This window comes from Lipotes vexillifer, unplaced genomic scaffold (assembly GCF_000442215.2).
Source record: "Lipotes vexillifer unplaced genomic scaffold, Lipotes_vexillifer_v1.1 scaffold54, whole genome shotgun sequence".
Classification (NCBI taxonomy): Eukaryota; Metazoa; Chordata; class Mammalia; order Artiodactyla; family Lipotidae; genus Lipotes; species Lipotes vexillifer.
The window spans coordinates 386,691-405,095 of NW_006789324.1; the positions used below are offsets into that span (position 1 = coordinate 386,691).

Genomic DNA, 18,405 nt, shown 5'->3' on the forward strand with positions numbered 1-18,405 from the left:
AGTGATGAGAATCAGGGCCTTTCTTGGAGATGAACACAGCCCTGCATTTGTGAGTCCCAGGATTATGTAAGAGTATTTCAAGGACCCCTATGGAATTTACTTCCCTAACTTTTCCTTTTTAGTTTTTTGATGAGCTTCTTGTTTGCTCCAACTCTTATTGCTGCTTTTAGCAGCTGGGATGTTAGACAGTTGCCATTGATTGTTTTTGACAAATGTTCTGGGGAGAAGGCTTTGAAGAGGGAGCTCTGAGTCAGGTCAGATGAAGACAGGGCTTGAGTGTAGAGGTTTCCAGAGATCTGCCAGCCATGTCAAATAACGACAGTTCTCTTGGGATAGGACTTTTGGAGAACTCTAAACCTATTCTTCTCCCCATCACCCCACCAGTGGTTGCTAGATGCTGATTTTTTGGGCTACAGCGATTGTGAGGCTGTTGGTTTTCAAGACTACTGTAGAAATGGGGAAAGGAGATGGATATGGAGTAACTTAACGCTTTATTAACTGGGGGATTTTTGCAGAAACTAACAGTAACACCTGTGGCTGTAATACGTCTCTGGTCAAAAATGTGTTAAAGTGTCACAGATCTCACTGTTCTTACTGAGACTCGGCCAATTTTTTAAACACTCCTCAGATTATTACAGGCCTTTGGTTAATTTCCAGAGTTCTGAAAAAGTTGATTTTTCCATGTTATGGAAGAATGAATTTTTGGAGTTCATTCAGAAGTGTTCATCTTCCCTATTTGATATTGATATTTTAAAAATGTTAGATGTGTAACAATTTGTTTTTTTCTATTATTTCTTTTGAAAAAATTAGTATTCACCAGTCATTTTTATTACTAAACATTTATTTAAGTGCTCATTATTATCATGATATAGCAATTAAACACATTTATGAATTCATTTTTGACTTCATTGGCTATTCATCATTTATTCTGCATTTATTGAGCATTTACTCTGTACTGGTTACTGGAATGCAGGTGAATAAGGCATGGTCCCTGTTTCAAGGAGTTCCCAGTTTAGTGGGGAGGATTGAGAAAAAAAAAACTGTAACAACTATAAGAAAGTGTGAGTGTTATAATAGCATCATCTACTAGGAGCTGTAGAAGTTTCATCTCTGTGTGTATACTCAAGGCCTGGCACACCATCATTTCTCACTTGGGCTATTGCACTAGCATCCTCCTCCTCATCATCATTATTACTCTTATCTTTTCAATTCAATTTCTTTATCACAATCAGAATGATCTTTACAGAATGCAAGTGAGATCATGTCACGCCTGTCTCTTTAAAATCTTTCGGTTATTTTCATCACCCATAGGTTCATCCAAAAACCTTTTTTTATAGCCTCCAGCTGTCAGAAATACCTGATATCTTTTGCCACTCCAACCCGTAACTCATTATGATTTCATGAGTGTGGCCTCAGTTCAGTTCCTTGAACATAGCAAAATTTTTTCTTATCTCAGAGTCTTTGCATATATTGTTTCTTTTGCTGGGAATACCTGTTCCCCAGCTCTGCTTAGCTGACTTCTAGTCATTCTGGTATCTGCTTAAATATTACTGAGAGTGGCTTCCTTAATCACCTACCTCCCATTCTGAGTTATATACTCTTATTTTACCCTGTACTTTTCACTCATAATCTTTATCACAGGATTTTTATATTTGTAACTATATATTCATTTTTGAGAGTGTTTGTTTAATCTGTATTCAGCTAGAATATAATTTCTGTGAGAAGGAGTGTGCCTTTTTACCACGGTATGTCCTTAGTAAATATTCATAAATGAATTAGTCAGTAGAAGGCATTCAGGTAAAATATATACTGATCTAAATTTAGCTTAGGGAGTGCCCAATTTACCATATAGCAAGGCTTACACAATCTTGAAGGAATAGTACATGTTAGTTAAATGAAAAGGGGTGGGATATTCTAGGGTGGCAATAGTAACATCATGTGCAAAGGCCCAGAAGAGTGAGAAAATAAGGTCTAGGAGACTGGTTCTCAAACATTTTGGTTTGAGTACCCCTTTACAGTCCTAAAATTGAGGACTCCAAAGAGTCTTTTTTTAAATATAGGTTGTATTTATCAATATCATATTAGAAATCAAAACTGAGAAATTTTAAAAATATTTAATTCACTTAATAATAATAAACCTACTACATGTTATTCTGAATAATATGTCTCTTATGAAAAATAACCTTATTTTCCAAAACAAGAAAATATGGTGACAAGAGTACCTTTATTTTACATTTTTCAAATCCTCTAAATCAGAGACAGCAGCTAGGTTCTCATTATCTGCTTCTTCAGTCATCTGTTGCAATATGTTGTATTAGTTGAAGTCTAGGAAAAATATCGGATCTCAAATAAGTGGTGGGAAAAGGGAGGAACATTTTCATAGCCTTTCAGATAGTTACAGATATTTTTCTTTGATATTAAACCAAAGCTTAACATGTTAATTGCAATATCAAATAAGAAAACATATCAGTGAACTTTTGTACTTTATTACATTAAAATCCACTGGTCTGTTCTGTATAGAGTGGATCTTTTGCCTATGTGTGATTCTGTAACATCTTGCATTGGTCATATGGAAAATATTGGGTTATTGACGTAGACTGATGTTCCAAATGGTGACACATTTTATTATATAATATCAAATTACAGTCATTATCCTCTTCATGATAAAAGTAGTAGTCTTTACGTATTGAGAAGCTGTCAAACTCTTGGAGACACACAAATTATACAAAATTCTAACATTTTGCTTGAAAGCTTGAATTTTATGATTGGCAACAAATACTGCCAGTTGTTTTCTTTGACGTGACAAGCTCATTTCATTTATTTTTGAGAAAATGTCAGCCAAATACCCAAGTCTGAATAATCATAGTTACTCAAGAGCAGGGATGAATCAACTTACCCAGGATCCCATAGCTAGTAAGTGACTAGAGACCAGGTCTTTCTGATTCTGTTATGTTGTATTACCCCATGTCTGAATTGTTCGGGACTTGCCAAAGCATGTTCTTACACTAGTGTATTGTGGTATTTTTCCTAGAGAGCATGAATGGTTTAAACAAGATTTGCCCAGTTACTTATTTCCTGAAGACCCCTCCTATGATGCTAACGTCATTGATGATGAGGCTGTAAAAGAAGTGTGTGAAAAATTTGAGTGTACAGAATCAGAAGTAATGAACAGTTTATATAGTGGTGACCCTCAAGACCAGCTTGCAGTGGCTTATCATCTTATCATTGACAATCGGAGAATAATGAACCAAGCCAGTGAGTTCTACCTCGCCTCTAGTCCCCCAACTGGTTCTTTTATGGATGATAGTGCCATGCATATTCCCCCAGGCCTGAAACCTCATCCAGAAAGGATGCCACCTCTTGTAGCAGACAGCCCTAAAGCAAGATGTCCGTTGGATGCACTGAATACAACTAAGCCCAAATCTTTAGCTGTGAAAAAAGCTAAGTGGCATCTTGGAATCCGAAGTCAAAGCAAACCATATGACATTATGGCTGAAGTTTACCGAGCTATGAAGCAGCTGGATTTTGAATGGAAGGTAGGAAATTGTAGTATATGAAGATCATTTGTAGAAGCCATTTTTTGTGTAGTAAGCTGCTCTGAGCTGCTGAGTTGAGTACTAAGGTCAATTTAAAAAGTTGGTTTTGATTTAGATATGAATTTAGTGGTCTTGATGCTTCTGGCTGATAAATCCCATTCTTTCCAATAATGTACCACGTGCATTCAAAACAAAACAAAACAAATCTCTGTAAGGATGAAGAACTGTCAATGTTGGGGACCTATGTATTTTTTAAATTATAGAATAGCATTCTTGGCTGAGAAACAAAGTTTTAATCAACTTGAAATCTCTTGAGAAATTAATCTCTTGAATTCAAGAGAATTTAATCTCTTGAATCTCTTGAGAAATCTCTTGAAAACCTGTTTCAGCATGCATCATAACAATAAAAAGTCATGTGTCTTCAAAGATGCTGTGTTTTTACTTTTCTCTCTCCTTTGTAAGGGAGGGATTTTTTCTTTTTGCCAGTAGCTGTAACAGCAAGTGGTTGACACAAATTATACCATCAGGACATATTTATTCAGTAAACAAATACTTTTCTGTAAGTTGAGAAAAATCTGTCTTATTTGGCTTGTTCTTTTAGTCCTTAGTTGCAGTATATTTTTCTTATTCTCAGCCCACATTTTACTTTTTAATTAGTACTCAAATTCATTTCAGTTCTATTTGAGTATATGTGGGGGAAAAATCAGTTTTTTATTTTCAGGTATCTTTTACTCTTGTTCCTTTCTTGAGGACTGTGAATGTACTTTTAACGGAAGAAAAAAATTTTCAAACATATCATGTAAATATTCACTTGACATGTTTTTATTTCATTATTTGTACATGGAATGAATAAACAAAGTAATATTTCCTTAAAACCATTAAAAAAAAACAAACAGATCTCCCTTTTCCGAAGCAGTTTTATTTAGTTTAAAAGGAGATGTTAATGTCTTTAAAATTCTTACTGAGGGGCTTCCCTGGTGGCGCAGTGGTTGAGAGTCCGCCTGCCGATGCAGGGGACACGGGTTCGTGCCCCGGTCTGGGAAGATCCCACATGCCGCGGAGCGGCTGGGCCCGTGAGCCATGGCCGCTGAGCCTGCGTGTCCGGAGCCTGTGCTCCGCAACGGGAGAGGCCACAACAGTGAGAGGCCCGCATACTGCAAAAAGAAAACAAAAACAAAAAAAATTCTTACTGAGAAATTTTTGGAACTAATTTGATGTTTTGAAAACCAGAATCATCTTTATCTGAGTTGAGGTTTTATTATCTTCAAAAGGCAAATAGTATCTTCTTTACGAGATTACTACGATACTTAAATTTTGTGGCAGTACCTGTTAACAGTGCCTGATTCAAAGCATTGACATGTTATTTGTCCTTTTTCTGTCTATTCTGTATTCATAGGTAAAGGTATCCAAGTTGATACCTTTGGGCAACCAAAATATTACTGATGGTTTAGATTGGAGGCATATCTGGAAAGAAGGCTGGACTCTCTAGAGTGTCTGAGTTCCCTTTGAATTTTAACTGCTGTACACAGTACTTTTAGTGCGATTAAATAAATACTAAACTACTATGTAATGTTAAAAAAAAAAAAGATCATTCAGGAATTCCCTCTCTACCCCACCTCTATCAGTTATTTGTTTTGATATTATTCTTTGCAATAAGAATAAGGGAGATATTTTGTAGTTTGTTATTTCGAATGTTTTTCCTTAAAGATTTTTCCTTTTAGGTAGTGAATGCATACCATCTACGTGTAAGAAGAAGAAATCCAGTGACTGGCAATTATGTGAAAATGAGTTTACAGCTGTACCTAGTTGACAATAGAAGCTATCTTTTGGACTTTAAAAGCATTGATGGTAAGGAAGCCATGCAGGCATGAGCTCTGAGAAGATAAAACTTGGCACTAGTTGACAAGATATTAAACCACCTCAAAGACATGGTGGGTAGGTCTTCTATACTGGTTTTTAAGTAATCTAGACTTAACTAAAAATGTAAGTGAAACAAAGAGGATTGAAGACGTGGAAAATCTCTAATCTAGCACTTCTCTAAAAGAAGTGCTTCCTCGGTATAAAAAAAGTCATTTGTAGTGTTGCCTGTGGAGAAAAGTGAGGAACACCAGGAAAGCAATTTTTACCTACAATTAGTTGATGTTGTTAGATTCTTTGTCACACTTCTCCATTCATCTTTTATCAGTAAACATTATAATATCTAAACTTCATTCTTCATCAGCTTCTTTCATCTTGGGTGGCCAAGGTATCCAGATAGGCCTTTCCTGGGATTTGGGCTGGATTTTGGTGCCCATGGCCATCCAGGAGGCAGAGGAGTCAACGGAGGTGGTCATGTCCAAGGACCTCGTGTGTGCCAAGAGTCAAACCTGGCTGAGCAAATGTGCTTACTCCACGCAGGGGCCCAAGTGGGATACAAGCAGAATAAACCGAGTCCACCGCTGGATGGAACCAGAGGAAAACGGAGTTCATAGTTAGGGAAGTTGTTTTCAACAGCATTTAAACTTTATTCTTAAACTGCCATCAACTATGGCTGTGTTTATATGGTCCCCAGACCACCTTCATCAAAATTACCCAGAGTTCTTATTAAAAAGAGGATTCTTAGGAACTCTCCCAGACCTAGCAAATCAGAATCTCTGGAGATGGGTCCTGGGAAACTGGGAATCTGCATTTTAAACAAGATTTCCCTTGCCCCTTCCCCTAGGCAGTTGCAATGTACACTGAAGGATCAGTGCAATGGTAACTTTTGTTTTTATCTTAATGATTTTTTTCTATTGATACAACGCAAGAAAATAATCCTCCAAAGGTGTGCTTTCTTCAAATGAAAGGGATATCAGTTTGATTTCAAGGATACTGTTGAATACCATGTTGAGGAGGATTTAGGAGTCACGTTTTGACCGTATGGTAGTGTTGAGATTGGTGAGTGATGTCTGTTATGACTGTGGGAGGGAAGAGCTTTTGCCACCCCTGCTCCTAAAACACTGAAACATGACATTTGCTGTCAGGTTGCCCTTGCTCAGATGTGTTTACCTAATATTCTGAATAAGGTATCTTCATAGGAAGGGCTTGGGCACATATACCTTTCATATAAATTGCTCTTCTTTGGTTCATTTCAGATGAGGTGGTGGAGCAGAGGTCTGGCTCCTCAACGCCCCAGCGGTCCTGCTCTGCTGCTGGCTTACACAGACCGCGATCCAGTTTGGATTCTGTAACTGCGGAGGGCCATTTGCTCTCTGGCTCCCTCACGGCCTCCCTGATCGGAAGCACGTCGTCTTCAGTTCCACCTCGCCTGGGCAGTCACACCATGGATTTTTTTGAAATGTGTGCCAGTCTGATCACTACTTTAGCCCGTTGATGATCTTTCCTTAGTTTCTATCTTTCTGTTTTTGCACTGTAAAAATCAGGTATATTCTTTAAATTATTGTTTTACTTATGGATATCACATACTCTGCAGTACTGGTTGAGAGCTGTGACTATCTCCAGGGGACGCTCAACGCCATTGAAATGACTGAAAACGTAAAAGTCTGTCATTTCATTTACTGTGGACATCTGTAATTCTGTTTTGCCTATGATAAATTTACATAGGTAGTATCTTTAATACGTGAACACTGATGAAGATTATTGTTAATCTAAAATTGTGGATTCACTACAGATGATTAATACACCTTTACTGGTGAACCATCTCAGTCAAAGGGTGGTTTGGCAACATCTTCTTGCTTTACTGTTTAGTGTAGATAAATCCAGTTTGCTTCCTAAATTTCAGCAGGCTTTAAGCTGTGTTTATGCACAAGAAGATTAAAAAAAATAGACCAAACCTTAGTAAGATAGTAATTAAATGTTGAAATCTTAAGAGCCAGCCCTGCAAATTTCAGAAACCAAGTTGTGCTAGCAGTTTTTGCAAATATTGCCCAGTGTTCAGCAGAAGGGCTGTGGTCCTGAAACAGGAGGTAACCGTCATTTCCAGGTTCCTTAAAAACTGCTATAACCAACTAGAGGTTTTATCTTGAGATTTTTCCTGAATAACATATTTAAGAGCCTTCAGGGTTCTACTCAGTACTGGAACATATGGAATTACAGCCACCTTTGTCTTTTTCATAAACTTATATCATTTTACAACATGCCATCAAAATCTACGTTTCTCAGATTCTTTTTCACTCTATTTATTTTTGTACTTCAGCAAGCATGATAAAATAGACAGTTAAATGAAACAAAGCAAAATGTCAACAGTCTCTTAAAGAGAACTCTTATCTTTGATCTCTTATTGTGTGTGGTGGTGAGGAGTTGTGTGTATGTGTGTGTCCTGTTGCATCCCATAATGCTGATTCGTCAGAAGTTTGTTACTGTATTCACCCCCCTCCCTCACCTTCCCTAGTCACCTTTGTCTTTGTTTATTGTTTGATCCTTAGTGGCTAATTGACTCAGCTTTGAAATCTTTTCTGGTTCTCTTTCTTTGTTCTATATCTTGGTTGCTAGCCATCCAGTTTGAAACACTGTTCTGGCCCTACGGGCTTTTGTGTTCTTCCAAAGCTTGGTAGGCTGTGACTTTCACTGTTGAACCTGGTAGGGCAGGGAAGCCTTAAACAATCAAAAAATTCTCTCTTGAATAAATATATGTGTTGTTTACATATATACATATATGTATTCGCGCCAGTGCTTTTAAATGAAAAACCAAACTTTTTTTTTTTTTTTTGGCTTTGTGCAGGTTTTATTAAGGCTTTTTAAAAAAACAAAAAACCTATAATCAGCAGGGTATATAATAGCCTATTGATTATATTTTGTTTTATTAAAAATATTTAATTTTAAAATTATGTATAATTTATCAAATTTGTATTTATTCATTTGTCTTGTTTAATATGTTATAATTAATAATCTCATTCACCTGACTTACCCTATAAAAGATTAAGCTCTTGAAAACAAAAAGTGACATTGCCTTGACAGGTTTCTCTTTGCCAAAAATAATGTGTTTTCTACCAAGAAGCAAATGAGAATGTTAGACCAAATTTCTCTTGTGTTTATGAAAGACAAGTATGTCTGTCTTTAAAGAGCTTTGAGTCAGGAGTTTGCAGTGTGTCACATCATATTGTTTTGCAGAACTTTTTTAAAATGGTGTTATATAACATCTAAGCCTGACTTAATATCAAAATACAAGGAATCCTTATTAGCCAATTTGGGAAAGAGGGTGGGGTTGCAGTTAAGATGTGTTAAGTTTAAACCTTTGAAAGATTGCCATCTAGTGGCATCGAAGGATACTTTTTTGTGAATATTTTTATAGGGAAAAGCAGTCCTGCTGCATATAGGTATGGCATAATTTTGGCCTCAACAAATGTGTAAATACCTCTTTTGGGAAAAACAGGGCCACCTCATAATACTTGCCTATGAATGGGGTGACCTTCAAAATAAGGAATTAATCTGATTCCTTATTCCCAATGACAAAATCCCTAACAATTTTTAAGACAGAGAAACGGTAGGAAGGAATCCAGTGGCATTTTAACTTCTTCTTTAGTCTAATGAATCAAATGTTAGAAACTTATATCAAAATTGCTTTAAATGGATGATTGTCATGTTTTTTAAGAGTTAAAAAGTTATTTACTATTTTCTCATTCTTGCCAGTATTTATGAATATCTACATTTTGGTAGCCATCTGTTGAATTTTAGGAGAACCAAGGGTCACAGTTTGGGTTCTTGTGTCCTTAAGTTTTTAGAGCACAGCTCTTCTGTGAATGTAGATGGCATAGTACTTTGTTTGTAGAGAGAAGATTACAGGAGGCTCAGCCCAGCATAACGGGGCTAGAACATTTTCATAGGAGACTCTTTGTTGCTAATGAGCAGGGAGAGGGAAGGAAATCAGTTGCTAAATTCCCACATTTCAGTCTTGTAAACTGGGTAATTGTGGATGTGGCATGTGCTAGACAGACCTGGGGTAGGAACAGTTTCTTCACCTTAAGATTCTGGAGGAGAGCTTCTATTATTAGGCTACAGATAAAGTCTTAGCTGTATCATGGAAATGGAGTCCATCCTGCTCCTAGAATAGCATTTCCCAAACTGCATTCTGTCAGATGCTCTGTAGAAAGGGGGTTTCATTGAGCAGGTTTGGAAAATGATGCATGTTACTCTCCTGCTTGAAGATGACAAAGGAGGTGGGCATAAAGCCTTTGCCGAGTCCTTCTGTGAAAAAAAGAAAACCGTTTAACTTTGTTTAATCTTGCTTTGCCCAGATTCATGTAAACATGGTTTTAAACTTACTATCCCCTGGGGAAAAACATATTTGAAAAATACTATTTTAAGAAAATTATTGTACCAGGTTGCCATAATGGGTAGATAAGAATAAAATTAAGATTTCCTTCTCCCTTATCAGTTATTGGAGAGAATCTGGTTCAAAATCAGAATAATTTCACTTTAGCCTGTAGACATATTCATCTTGAGTGAATGCTGGATTCGTAGAATTTTATATGTCTACAACTTGTTTCATAGCACCTTGATTTTCTTAATCAGGTTGTGGTATTTTGTGGAGAGCAAAATTTATTCTTTTTTGTGTTGAATGGATAACTGAAAAACCTTAAACAAGATTACTTCTAAAAATTGTCTAAGAGACTATAACCAATGCTTATGGCTCTATGAGTAATGAGTCAATAACATTGATTCTTACTTCCAGAAAGTATAGTCAGTGAACGTTTTCTAAATACTTTTATATATAGAACACCATATTTAGATCTAATTCCTGTTATTCTTTAATGAAGAAACAAACAACATCCCAAATTAGATATGTTGGGAGGGAGGGAGGCAAACTATTATATTATAAGTTGGGCTTTTGCTTTCATCAACAAATTTTTGAGACATTTTTGTAACCACTAGTGTTTACATTCCTTGATACTTGCCAGCTATAAAGAGAATCCAAGAGCCTAAATTATTCAGAAATAACAGTATTCCATGTCAGGGAATTGGCTATATGTAGTACAGACAATTCTCCCCTTTCTGCACATAGGTTTCCTGGGACAGTTACATGATCCTGGGCTTGCTTTCTCTTATTCCCTAGCCAGTCTGTACTCAGGGAATACAAATTGATTTTTTATTAGGTGAGACATAATTGAGAAGATAATCATAGACAACTGTTACAGATTTTTTGACTATTTGGATTTATCTGTAAATGTACAGTATATTGAGTTAATATAAGCAATGCACCTTCCATTTATAAAATATAAGATCTTGGAATGTGCCTACCACAGACACTGCATGTTTGTCTATTCACTGGTTAACAATTTAAATCCTGTTAATGGCTGTGAAATCTCAATATCTAAATGCCAGACATGTTCACAGTTTTGTCTGTTTTTATTTCTTTTTAAAGAAAGACCTCCACGTTTTCAGTTTGGCACTTCTTTACCTGATCATTCTGTCACTCTGTGACTTTTAAAATAGGGAATGTACTTTAATAATAGTTCTCAGAAACTCTAAAATTCTGTCTGAGGGATCTGTGCAATCTGTTTGTAAGTCACATCCTGTGTTGGGCCTCATTTTTGTAACCTCTAAAGTGGGAGGGATAGATTAAAAGACCTCTGAGTTACCTTTCAGCTTTAAAGTTCGGTCTTCTCTGCCCTTTCATATGATTTGTCTTAGTGCTCACTTTGTACACATTTAGAGGTTTTATACTAGTGTGAATGGTCTGTATTTGTTTGGCGAGGTGTTTTGAAGGTATATACTAAAATATTTTTCTAAATACAGCTGCCTCCCTGGAATACAAATGGTAAAAATCATCCAGAAAACCAAACATGTTAAAATGTCATGTGTACTTGCCATAAAGCAAAGGATTACTAATTTGGAGTGTTCCATACATTTTAATAGTGATTTTTAGATCCAGAGACCCTCCGTATCTTCTATTAACTTATTGAATACGTTACAGTAACCTTGTGAGTTAACGATTTTCCAGATGAGAAAGCAGGACCAGAAAGCTCTTCACAAGGCTTTAATGCCATACAAGTGTTCAATGATGATCACTGCTCTTTATATGCCCCCTTCCTCTGGGGAAAAACAGTCGGAATCACTGAAATATCTGCATAGTTGAGTAATAAAAATAAAGATGTATTGCTTTCAAGTCTTAGAGTGACATGAAGTAATCTTAACTGAATATTTTTTAGTTTAATTATTTGAACCAGTTGATTGTACTAACTAGATGTAATTATCGTAAGTATTTATGATTAGCATATTGATTTTTGTTAAGTACTTCTAAGTTATTGAGGGTGCTTAAAAAATACTGAAGAAACTTTTTAGGACATGATTCTTCCTTTAACTTTATTTATATGATTCTCATAGCAAAGATTTTTTAGAAAGTAAAACTAGCCCCAACTCCTATCTTAAATTATCGTAGTTTTGGACTGTTCATCTAAATTAGGCTTATCTAAATTTCATATAGAGATAGATTGATAATTTTTCATTTTATATGCATATTAGATGATAAGATGCTATTTTCATAGAGTATATTTCTATTCACAGACTACCTAATTATTATTGGCTTGATATGGATTCTTTTAAACCTTATAAAAATTTAAAATGTAATTTATGTTTGAGCTTTTCAAAGTGTATCTTATTTAAGCAAGTTGCTGGCATCCTTACCAGCCTTTCCCCATATAATTATAATGCATTTGATGCCACTGAACAGTAATAACATAAATAACAGGACCCACAGTCTAGACTATGTTGAGTTTTAATTAAACTTTTTCAGTCATAACCTGATAAGAATCAGGCTGGGTCTAGAAGTTAGACTGCGGGGCTGTGTTAATTTCATGAGCCAATGTTAATGTTTACTGCCAGCCTGCGTAGCAATGCCAGTTTGCAGCCGTGATTGTGTATGTGACTTTTGGTAACTACCGTTTATATGTCAAGCAGCTCAGATGTTATGGAATTAGCTCATGGTTATTTGGACAAGCAGGGTAAGTAAATTTAAGTTACATTTGAAAAAATGCAATTAAGGAAATCCGAGAGCAGAATGCTCTTTCCAGGAAAAAAAGTGAAGTGCTTATAGAATATCCTAGCATGACAACTCTTTTGAACATACAGAGAATTTTGACAAGGTTCATACCTTGTCAAATTTTTTAATTCGCGGTTTGCTACTTTGTGTCGATTTAAAACTTCAAGGAAGGATGGGAGGGAGGCTCCAGAGGGAGGGGATATGGGGACGTGTGTGTGCCTATGGCTGATTCGCTTTGTTGGGCAACAGAAACTAACACAGTATTGTGAAACAATTATACTCCAATAAAGATGTATTTAAAAAAAAGACTGAAGAAAAGAAAAATTTCAAGGAAGGAATAGGAACATTCTAGCCAAGGAGAACTGCGTACTTAATTTTTGCTGCTAATTTAAGCATGCATTTTTCACAGCTAAAAGTCCTTTTTAAGTTTTGTTACAAAGAAAGTCCATTTTTCTAGACACATAACATTTTCCTAAGATGGAAAAAACAGATCCACTAAAAAAACAAAAACACCTTAATTAATTGTGCCTTTTCTCTTGAATTGTAGGACTAATAATTAGTCAAAAACTTGTTTAAACTGTGTTTTTTCCCTAATTCCTCTCATTTTTCCTTAAATCTGTCCTCCACAGTCACATTGTCTGCTTTCGCCTGTTTGTTTTCAGTTTCCTTTGGCCAGACCTCACTATCATTGTCAGAAATTGTTCACTAAATGTGTTTTTCTGTTTGTTTTATGTTGCTTCACTTTTTAAGTCACCTTGGTAAAAGTATGGCTGCCTTTTCATGTTTTTAAAATGAATGCAATGAATAGCAGTCTTTATATTTCAACCCTTTAAAAAGTTTGTAAAGGAAAGAAAGAATTCAGAGCAAAGAGCAAAATCTAATTTTGAATCTGATTCTCAGTTTGGCTGCTTGACAGCAGCAAGTCATTTAACCTCATTTAGTTTTTTTAATCTACAAAATGTGGATAATAACCTACCTCACAGATGTGTGTGAGAAACTGAAGGCCCTTGTTTAAAATACAGGGTTTATCATCATATTTAATGTAAATCCCTTCCTTTTTTTGAATAGATATCTTTGATACTGATAGGATGAGTATCTTGATTTTAGGAAGTCTTATGTGGTAAGAATATAATGGTAAAAATGTTTAAGACCACAGTTTCACAAATTATGGTATTCTTATTTTAAGGGACTTTTAAAATTTCTTGAAAGTATCGAACATCCAAATATCAAATTTGTCTTTTGTTGCAGCAGATATTCAGAACTTCTTAAACTGTTGGCTGAAGGTGCCTTAATGTACCAAAATACAGCTTTCTCTCCAGACTATTCACAAATATCTACGGTTGTATGATGTTTTGAGCGTTTAATGTAAAATTGCTAGAGAACTGTGAACTCTAAGCATAGTAATCTTAATGTTTTAGGAAGAATGTGTTCTATATTATGTATGCTTAAATATCATACAGTGACTTTTTGAGTGCAACAAACAAAACTGAAAGTTAACAGCCATTAGGTTGTGTCCATGACAATCATAAGAAAATGTAAGATTGGATATTAATTGTTCAAAAACTTTTCAAGAGCACTTTGCATTCATTCTTTCTTTCTTAGCCCATATTTGGAAAAAAAAAAATCCCATAGGCTGATGCATTTACCCACCGAAGCACTTGATTACATATCATCTATTAAAATAATGTTTTTAACTGTTGAAATTGGGATCATTTTCTATAATTCATTATTTCAGGAAGGGGAAAAAAAGACCAGACTCTTAGTGCTTTTGTGTTTTAATGACCACAGATTCAAAGTTCAGTTTTGTTTGTTATGTATTTTTTGTGAGTGTTAAATGATCAGTGGGAAGAATGTCTTCCAGCAACTGTGTGGTAAAGATGTCTTCTTGCATTACACAGCATTTCATAGTTATAGGCTCTCCCTAGTTAATACTTGCACTGTACAAACTCATAGGTAACAAACACAAAAGAGAAAAGCAGCCTATCATCTGATTACTTATAAGCTTTTTTCACAAAATCAAATTAAAGTCTCTGGTTAATTTGAAAGCTGTTTTGTTTCTGTTCAGTCGTTAAGCTAATATTCTGCAACTCAATTAATAGTTACAGACAAAGCCATTGTAGAACTTTGCTTGCTGTGATTCCTTGGAGAGGAGTCCATACCATCTTTGCCCACTTTTGTCTTCCTTGTTGTACACTGTAGTTTCTAACTTTAGCCATTGTATTAGTTTCCTATTGCTGCCATAAGAAGTTACTACAAACAAACAGTGACTTAAACAACACAAATTTATTGTCTTACGGTTCTGTAAGTCAGAAGTTCGGCGGGCTTAGCTGGTGTTTCTGCGTCGAGTCACACAGGCTGAAAACCAAAGCATTGGTAGGGCAGGGTTCTGGGGCAGAGGAGTCTGTTTCAAAGCTCATTCAAGTTGGTGGTGAATTTAGTTCTGTGCTGCTGTGGGATTGCAGTCCCATTATTTCATTTGTGGCTCTTGGCTAAGGATCACTTGCAGCTTCTAGAGCCCAGCATCATTCTCTGGTCCATGGCTCCCTTCACCTTCAAAGCCAGTGACTGACTGACAGGGGGCTTATGCTGCAAATGTCGCCTGCCTCTTCACTACATCTCTGACTGGCTGACTCTTCTGCCTTCCTCTTCTGATTGTAAGGGCCCGTGCTATTAAATAGGGCTCACTTCGATAACCTCCCTATTTAAGGCCAGCTGGGTAGCAAACTTAATTTCATCTATAAGGTCCCTCTTTTTCCAAGTCACATTAACATATTCACAGGTGTTAAAACCAGGACACGAAGATCACGGCGGCCAAAATTCTGCTTACCATAGAAGACCTCAGGTTTACAACAAAATTATTTTACACTGAAGGCTGCTGAGAATAGAGAACAAGCAATGTAGATGTGGTGCTATGTGCTTATGATGGTCACCTCCCATATTTCTGTATCATCTAAAAGCAACTTTTTGAAACATATATGCTAGCTCTCATTAAAAACACATCAGAGTCAAGCTATATAAGATTTCAATTTGCTTTATCCAAACTTACTTAGAAGAACAGATTTGTTTTTAATTAGTGAATACTTTTTTTCCTTTATTATTTCCTAAATTGTATGGGTAATACATGCTTAGCGTAGGAAATCTGAGTACAGGAAGTTTGAAGAAGCTGAAAAAAAAAATCATCCAAACCTTGTTACCCAGAAACAACCACTTCTTAGGAATTTGTCATTATACATTGACTTTTTGCTTTTCCTCTTTTTCCCCTCAGAATCTATGTTTTAAAAGTTCTGAACATGTGCGGGAGAGGCCCTGCTCAAGAGAATGCTATGTCGACTTGGAAGACCAAGTGTGTCAGAGGTACTCAGAAAGGACGAAGGGACAGCTTTGGTGGTGCATGTTAACAGGTTGCTGGTGGCCCGGCCTGTAAATGAATGAGAGGCCCAGTGGAAGCCTCTGTTAGGGTCAGGCCCCTTTGTAAGCTTTTATCCAACAGTGTTCTCATCTTTAATGATTTCTTTTTATGCAAAATTAAACAGTAAAATAGAAACTCAGTTTTTCCACTGAAATGTTCTGCTAGATGAGGGTTTCCGGGCGACAGATGACATTTGCTTGAGACATTACTGAAACGTCAGTTATAATGTTTACATTAAAGAACCTTGTAGATTAATAGTGTATGAAGTTTAGTTTCAGTGCCATGATATAAAGAATGGAAGAAATGTGGCTGATAGCGAAATAGAAACAACTACTTTGATGGGGATGGAATGTTCTTCCTAAAAATGTATTCCATATCAATAAATAGTAATTAGGTACTAGTTTATATTAGACCAAATGGTTTATACTTCAAAAAACATAGAAAAGTGTTCAGTTTCAAAAGCCTGTTAAGTGTATCTATCTGTGTAAAATTATTACATCCTAGCCATTCTTTCAAGTCTTAACCTCTGAATTTCAAAAACCTGTTTCTGTGTTCAGCATCTTCCGACTTCAGAAAAGGCCAGGTACTAAAAATAACAACACTCAGACAGTATTTTGTATTAAGGATTTTAGGATGCTTTTATTTATATTATTACATTACAGCCTGACAGCAACCCTGAGAAGTAGACAAGGCGAGTGTTATTAGCCCTGCTTTACTGATGAGGAAATGGAGACTCAGAGCTGAGTCACGGAATTAGAATAAGAGGCCATGTGATGAGATGGAATGTGCATGGGACAAACCTATGTCAGGTAAAATGTAGTCCCACCGCCACCTCAGGATTTAAGATCCTTCATGTTTTGGTGCGGTGGCAAGTGTGCTATGTAGGTTTTGATCCTCTTTTGTACAGGATTATTGCAGGAATGGTGTCTGCTCAACATAGCCCGGTACTGCCTCTGGCTTACCACCTTGCCCATGGGCCATACCTGTCCCATGTCCTCCTCTTCCACCGTGCCCACAGTGTGGGAGAGGGCTGCTGTTGCCTGGTTGCCCTGCCTCTCACTGAGAAGTAAATTCAATCCAGGGTCGGGGGGGGGGGGCCAAGCAGAAATATATTCTAAGAACTCTTTCTTTGGTGCCAGCTTTAATCTCATCTCCCAGAAAAGAAATGTCAGTGTCTGTCAGTCAGTCACTTCCTAATTCCTTTTCTCTCTCACTTCTACCTCTAATGGGGCTCCTGAAACTATATATTTCTGTTGCTGCTGTCTTAAGGTCTAGTGGTCTTAATGCCTCGAATATTGCAAAATTAACTAGTCTCTCCTCGTTCTGATCTGTCATCCATAATCTTTCTTTCACCCATATTGCCATGATTTTTTTCCCCCTTTTTTCTCCGGACACCTGGCATTGTCTTCCTGCTTAAGACCTTTGAATGGTTCCTACTCTCTAAAGGAAAAAAAGTCCAAGTGAACTCTGTCACATTCTAGCCCTGACTTACCCCATTCCAGCACTTGCCATTTCCTATCAGATAGATAGATAGATAGATACACTATACTCCTTTTACCTTGAATTTCTTCCTGGTCACCAGGCAGAGCATGGATTTTTCCATCTCTGTGTCTTGTCTAGCAAATATATGTGTTTAAAGACCAAGCTTCAGTGTCACCTGTATGTTGTGTGTTTGTTGTTATCATTGTTATTTGTAATAATCTCTGTACCTATCTATCTTCCTCTCTCAACTTTATGAATACTATTGATCCCTGTCTTCTAGAATAAGCTTGGCCTTTATTGGCACGTGCCATTTGGAACAAGAAAAAGAAGATAAGAGAACATAGAAGCTTAAAAAATAGTCTCACAGTATAAAGGATGAGGCCATGGGTCATACCCTTGAAGGGCAGAATCACCCTAACAGGCAGTGTACATCATCTGAAAAACAGAATGTTATTTACGGCTCAGCTTATTTATGTTTCTTTACTTTCTGTAAGTAAAAATACCTATGAATTATTTTAATAGATATTTGGGCATGAACAAAATAATACTCTGTTGTTTAAAATAGGTAAAATGGTCATTTTAAACTGATACAGCATATATATTATTTAAATTTTATTAAATATATTTAGGCAATTCTCAAAATGTTGGGTGAATTTAGGGAAAAACTACTTTTCAGCATACTATTCCCATAGAAACCAATTTGGGGCAGCAATTGTCTGATTTTAGTTTTGTGATAAAATTGGTATATAAATGTCCTGCTTTGAGATTATACCTTAAATTGGAATATTTAAAAGATGTTGGTTATACTATTTACTTTTCAGAATTAAATTACACCCAATTTAAACGCACAACATCTAGAAATTGTAAACACTCGTGTACTAACATTAGAAGCATTAGAAGCAAACTAACCATCTGCACAACTGACTAGGTGCCATAAGGCGTGATTTCTAACTTTGGACATGGCTCATTAAACAAGTGCTGGAATGCCGACACACACTGTTTCCCAGTCTCTTGAGCCCGCA

General features: G+C 36.3%; 1 protein-coding gene across 1 annotated transcript in view; it reads left to right on the plus strand.

Annotated features, from left to right (window-relative positions):
- Window positions 1-7,524, plus strand: part of PRKAA2 (protein kinase AMP-activated catalytic subunit alpha 2) — a 57,622-nt gene extending 50,098 nt beyond the window's left edge. Inside the window, exons 7-9 of the mRNA XM_007462563.1 lie at window positions 3,032-3,536; window positions 5,258-5,384; window positions 6,650-7,524. Of these exons, the coding sequence (XP_007462625.1) occupies window positions 3,032-3,536; window positions 5,258-5,384; window positions 6,650-6,888 (871 nt within the window). The 3' untranslated portion in view covers window positions 6,889-7,524. The remainder of the gene's footprint in view (window positions 1-3,031; window positions 3,537-5,257; window positions 5,385-6,649) is intronic.
- Window positions 7,525-18,405: the final 10,881 nt, after the last annotated feature.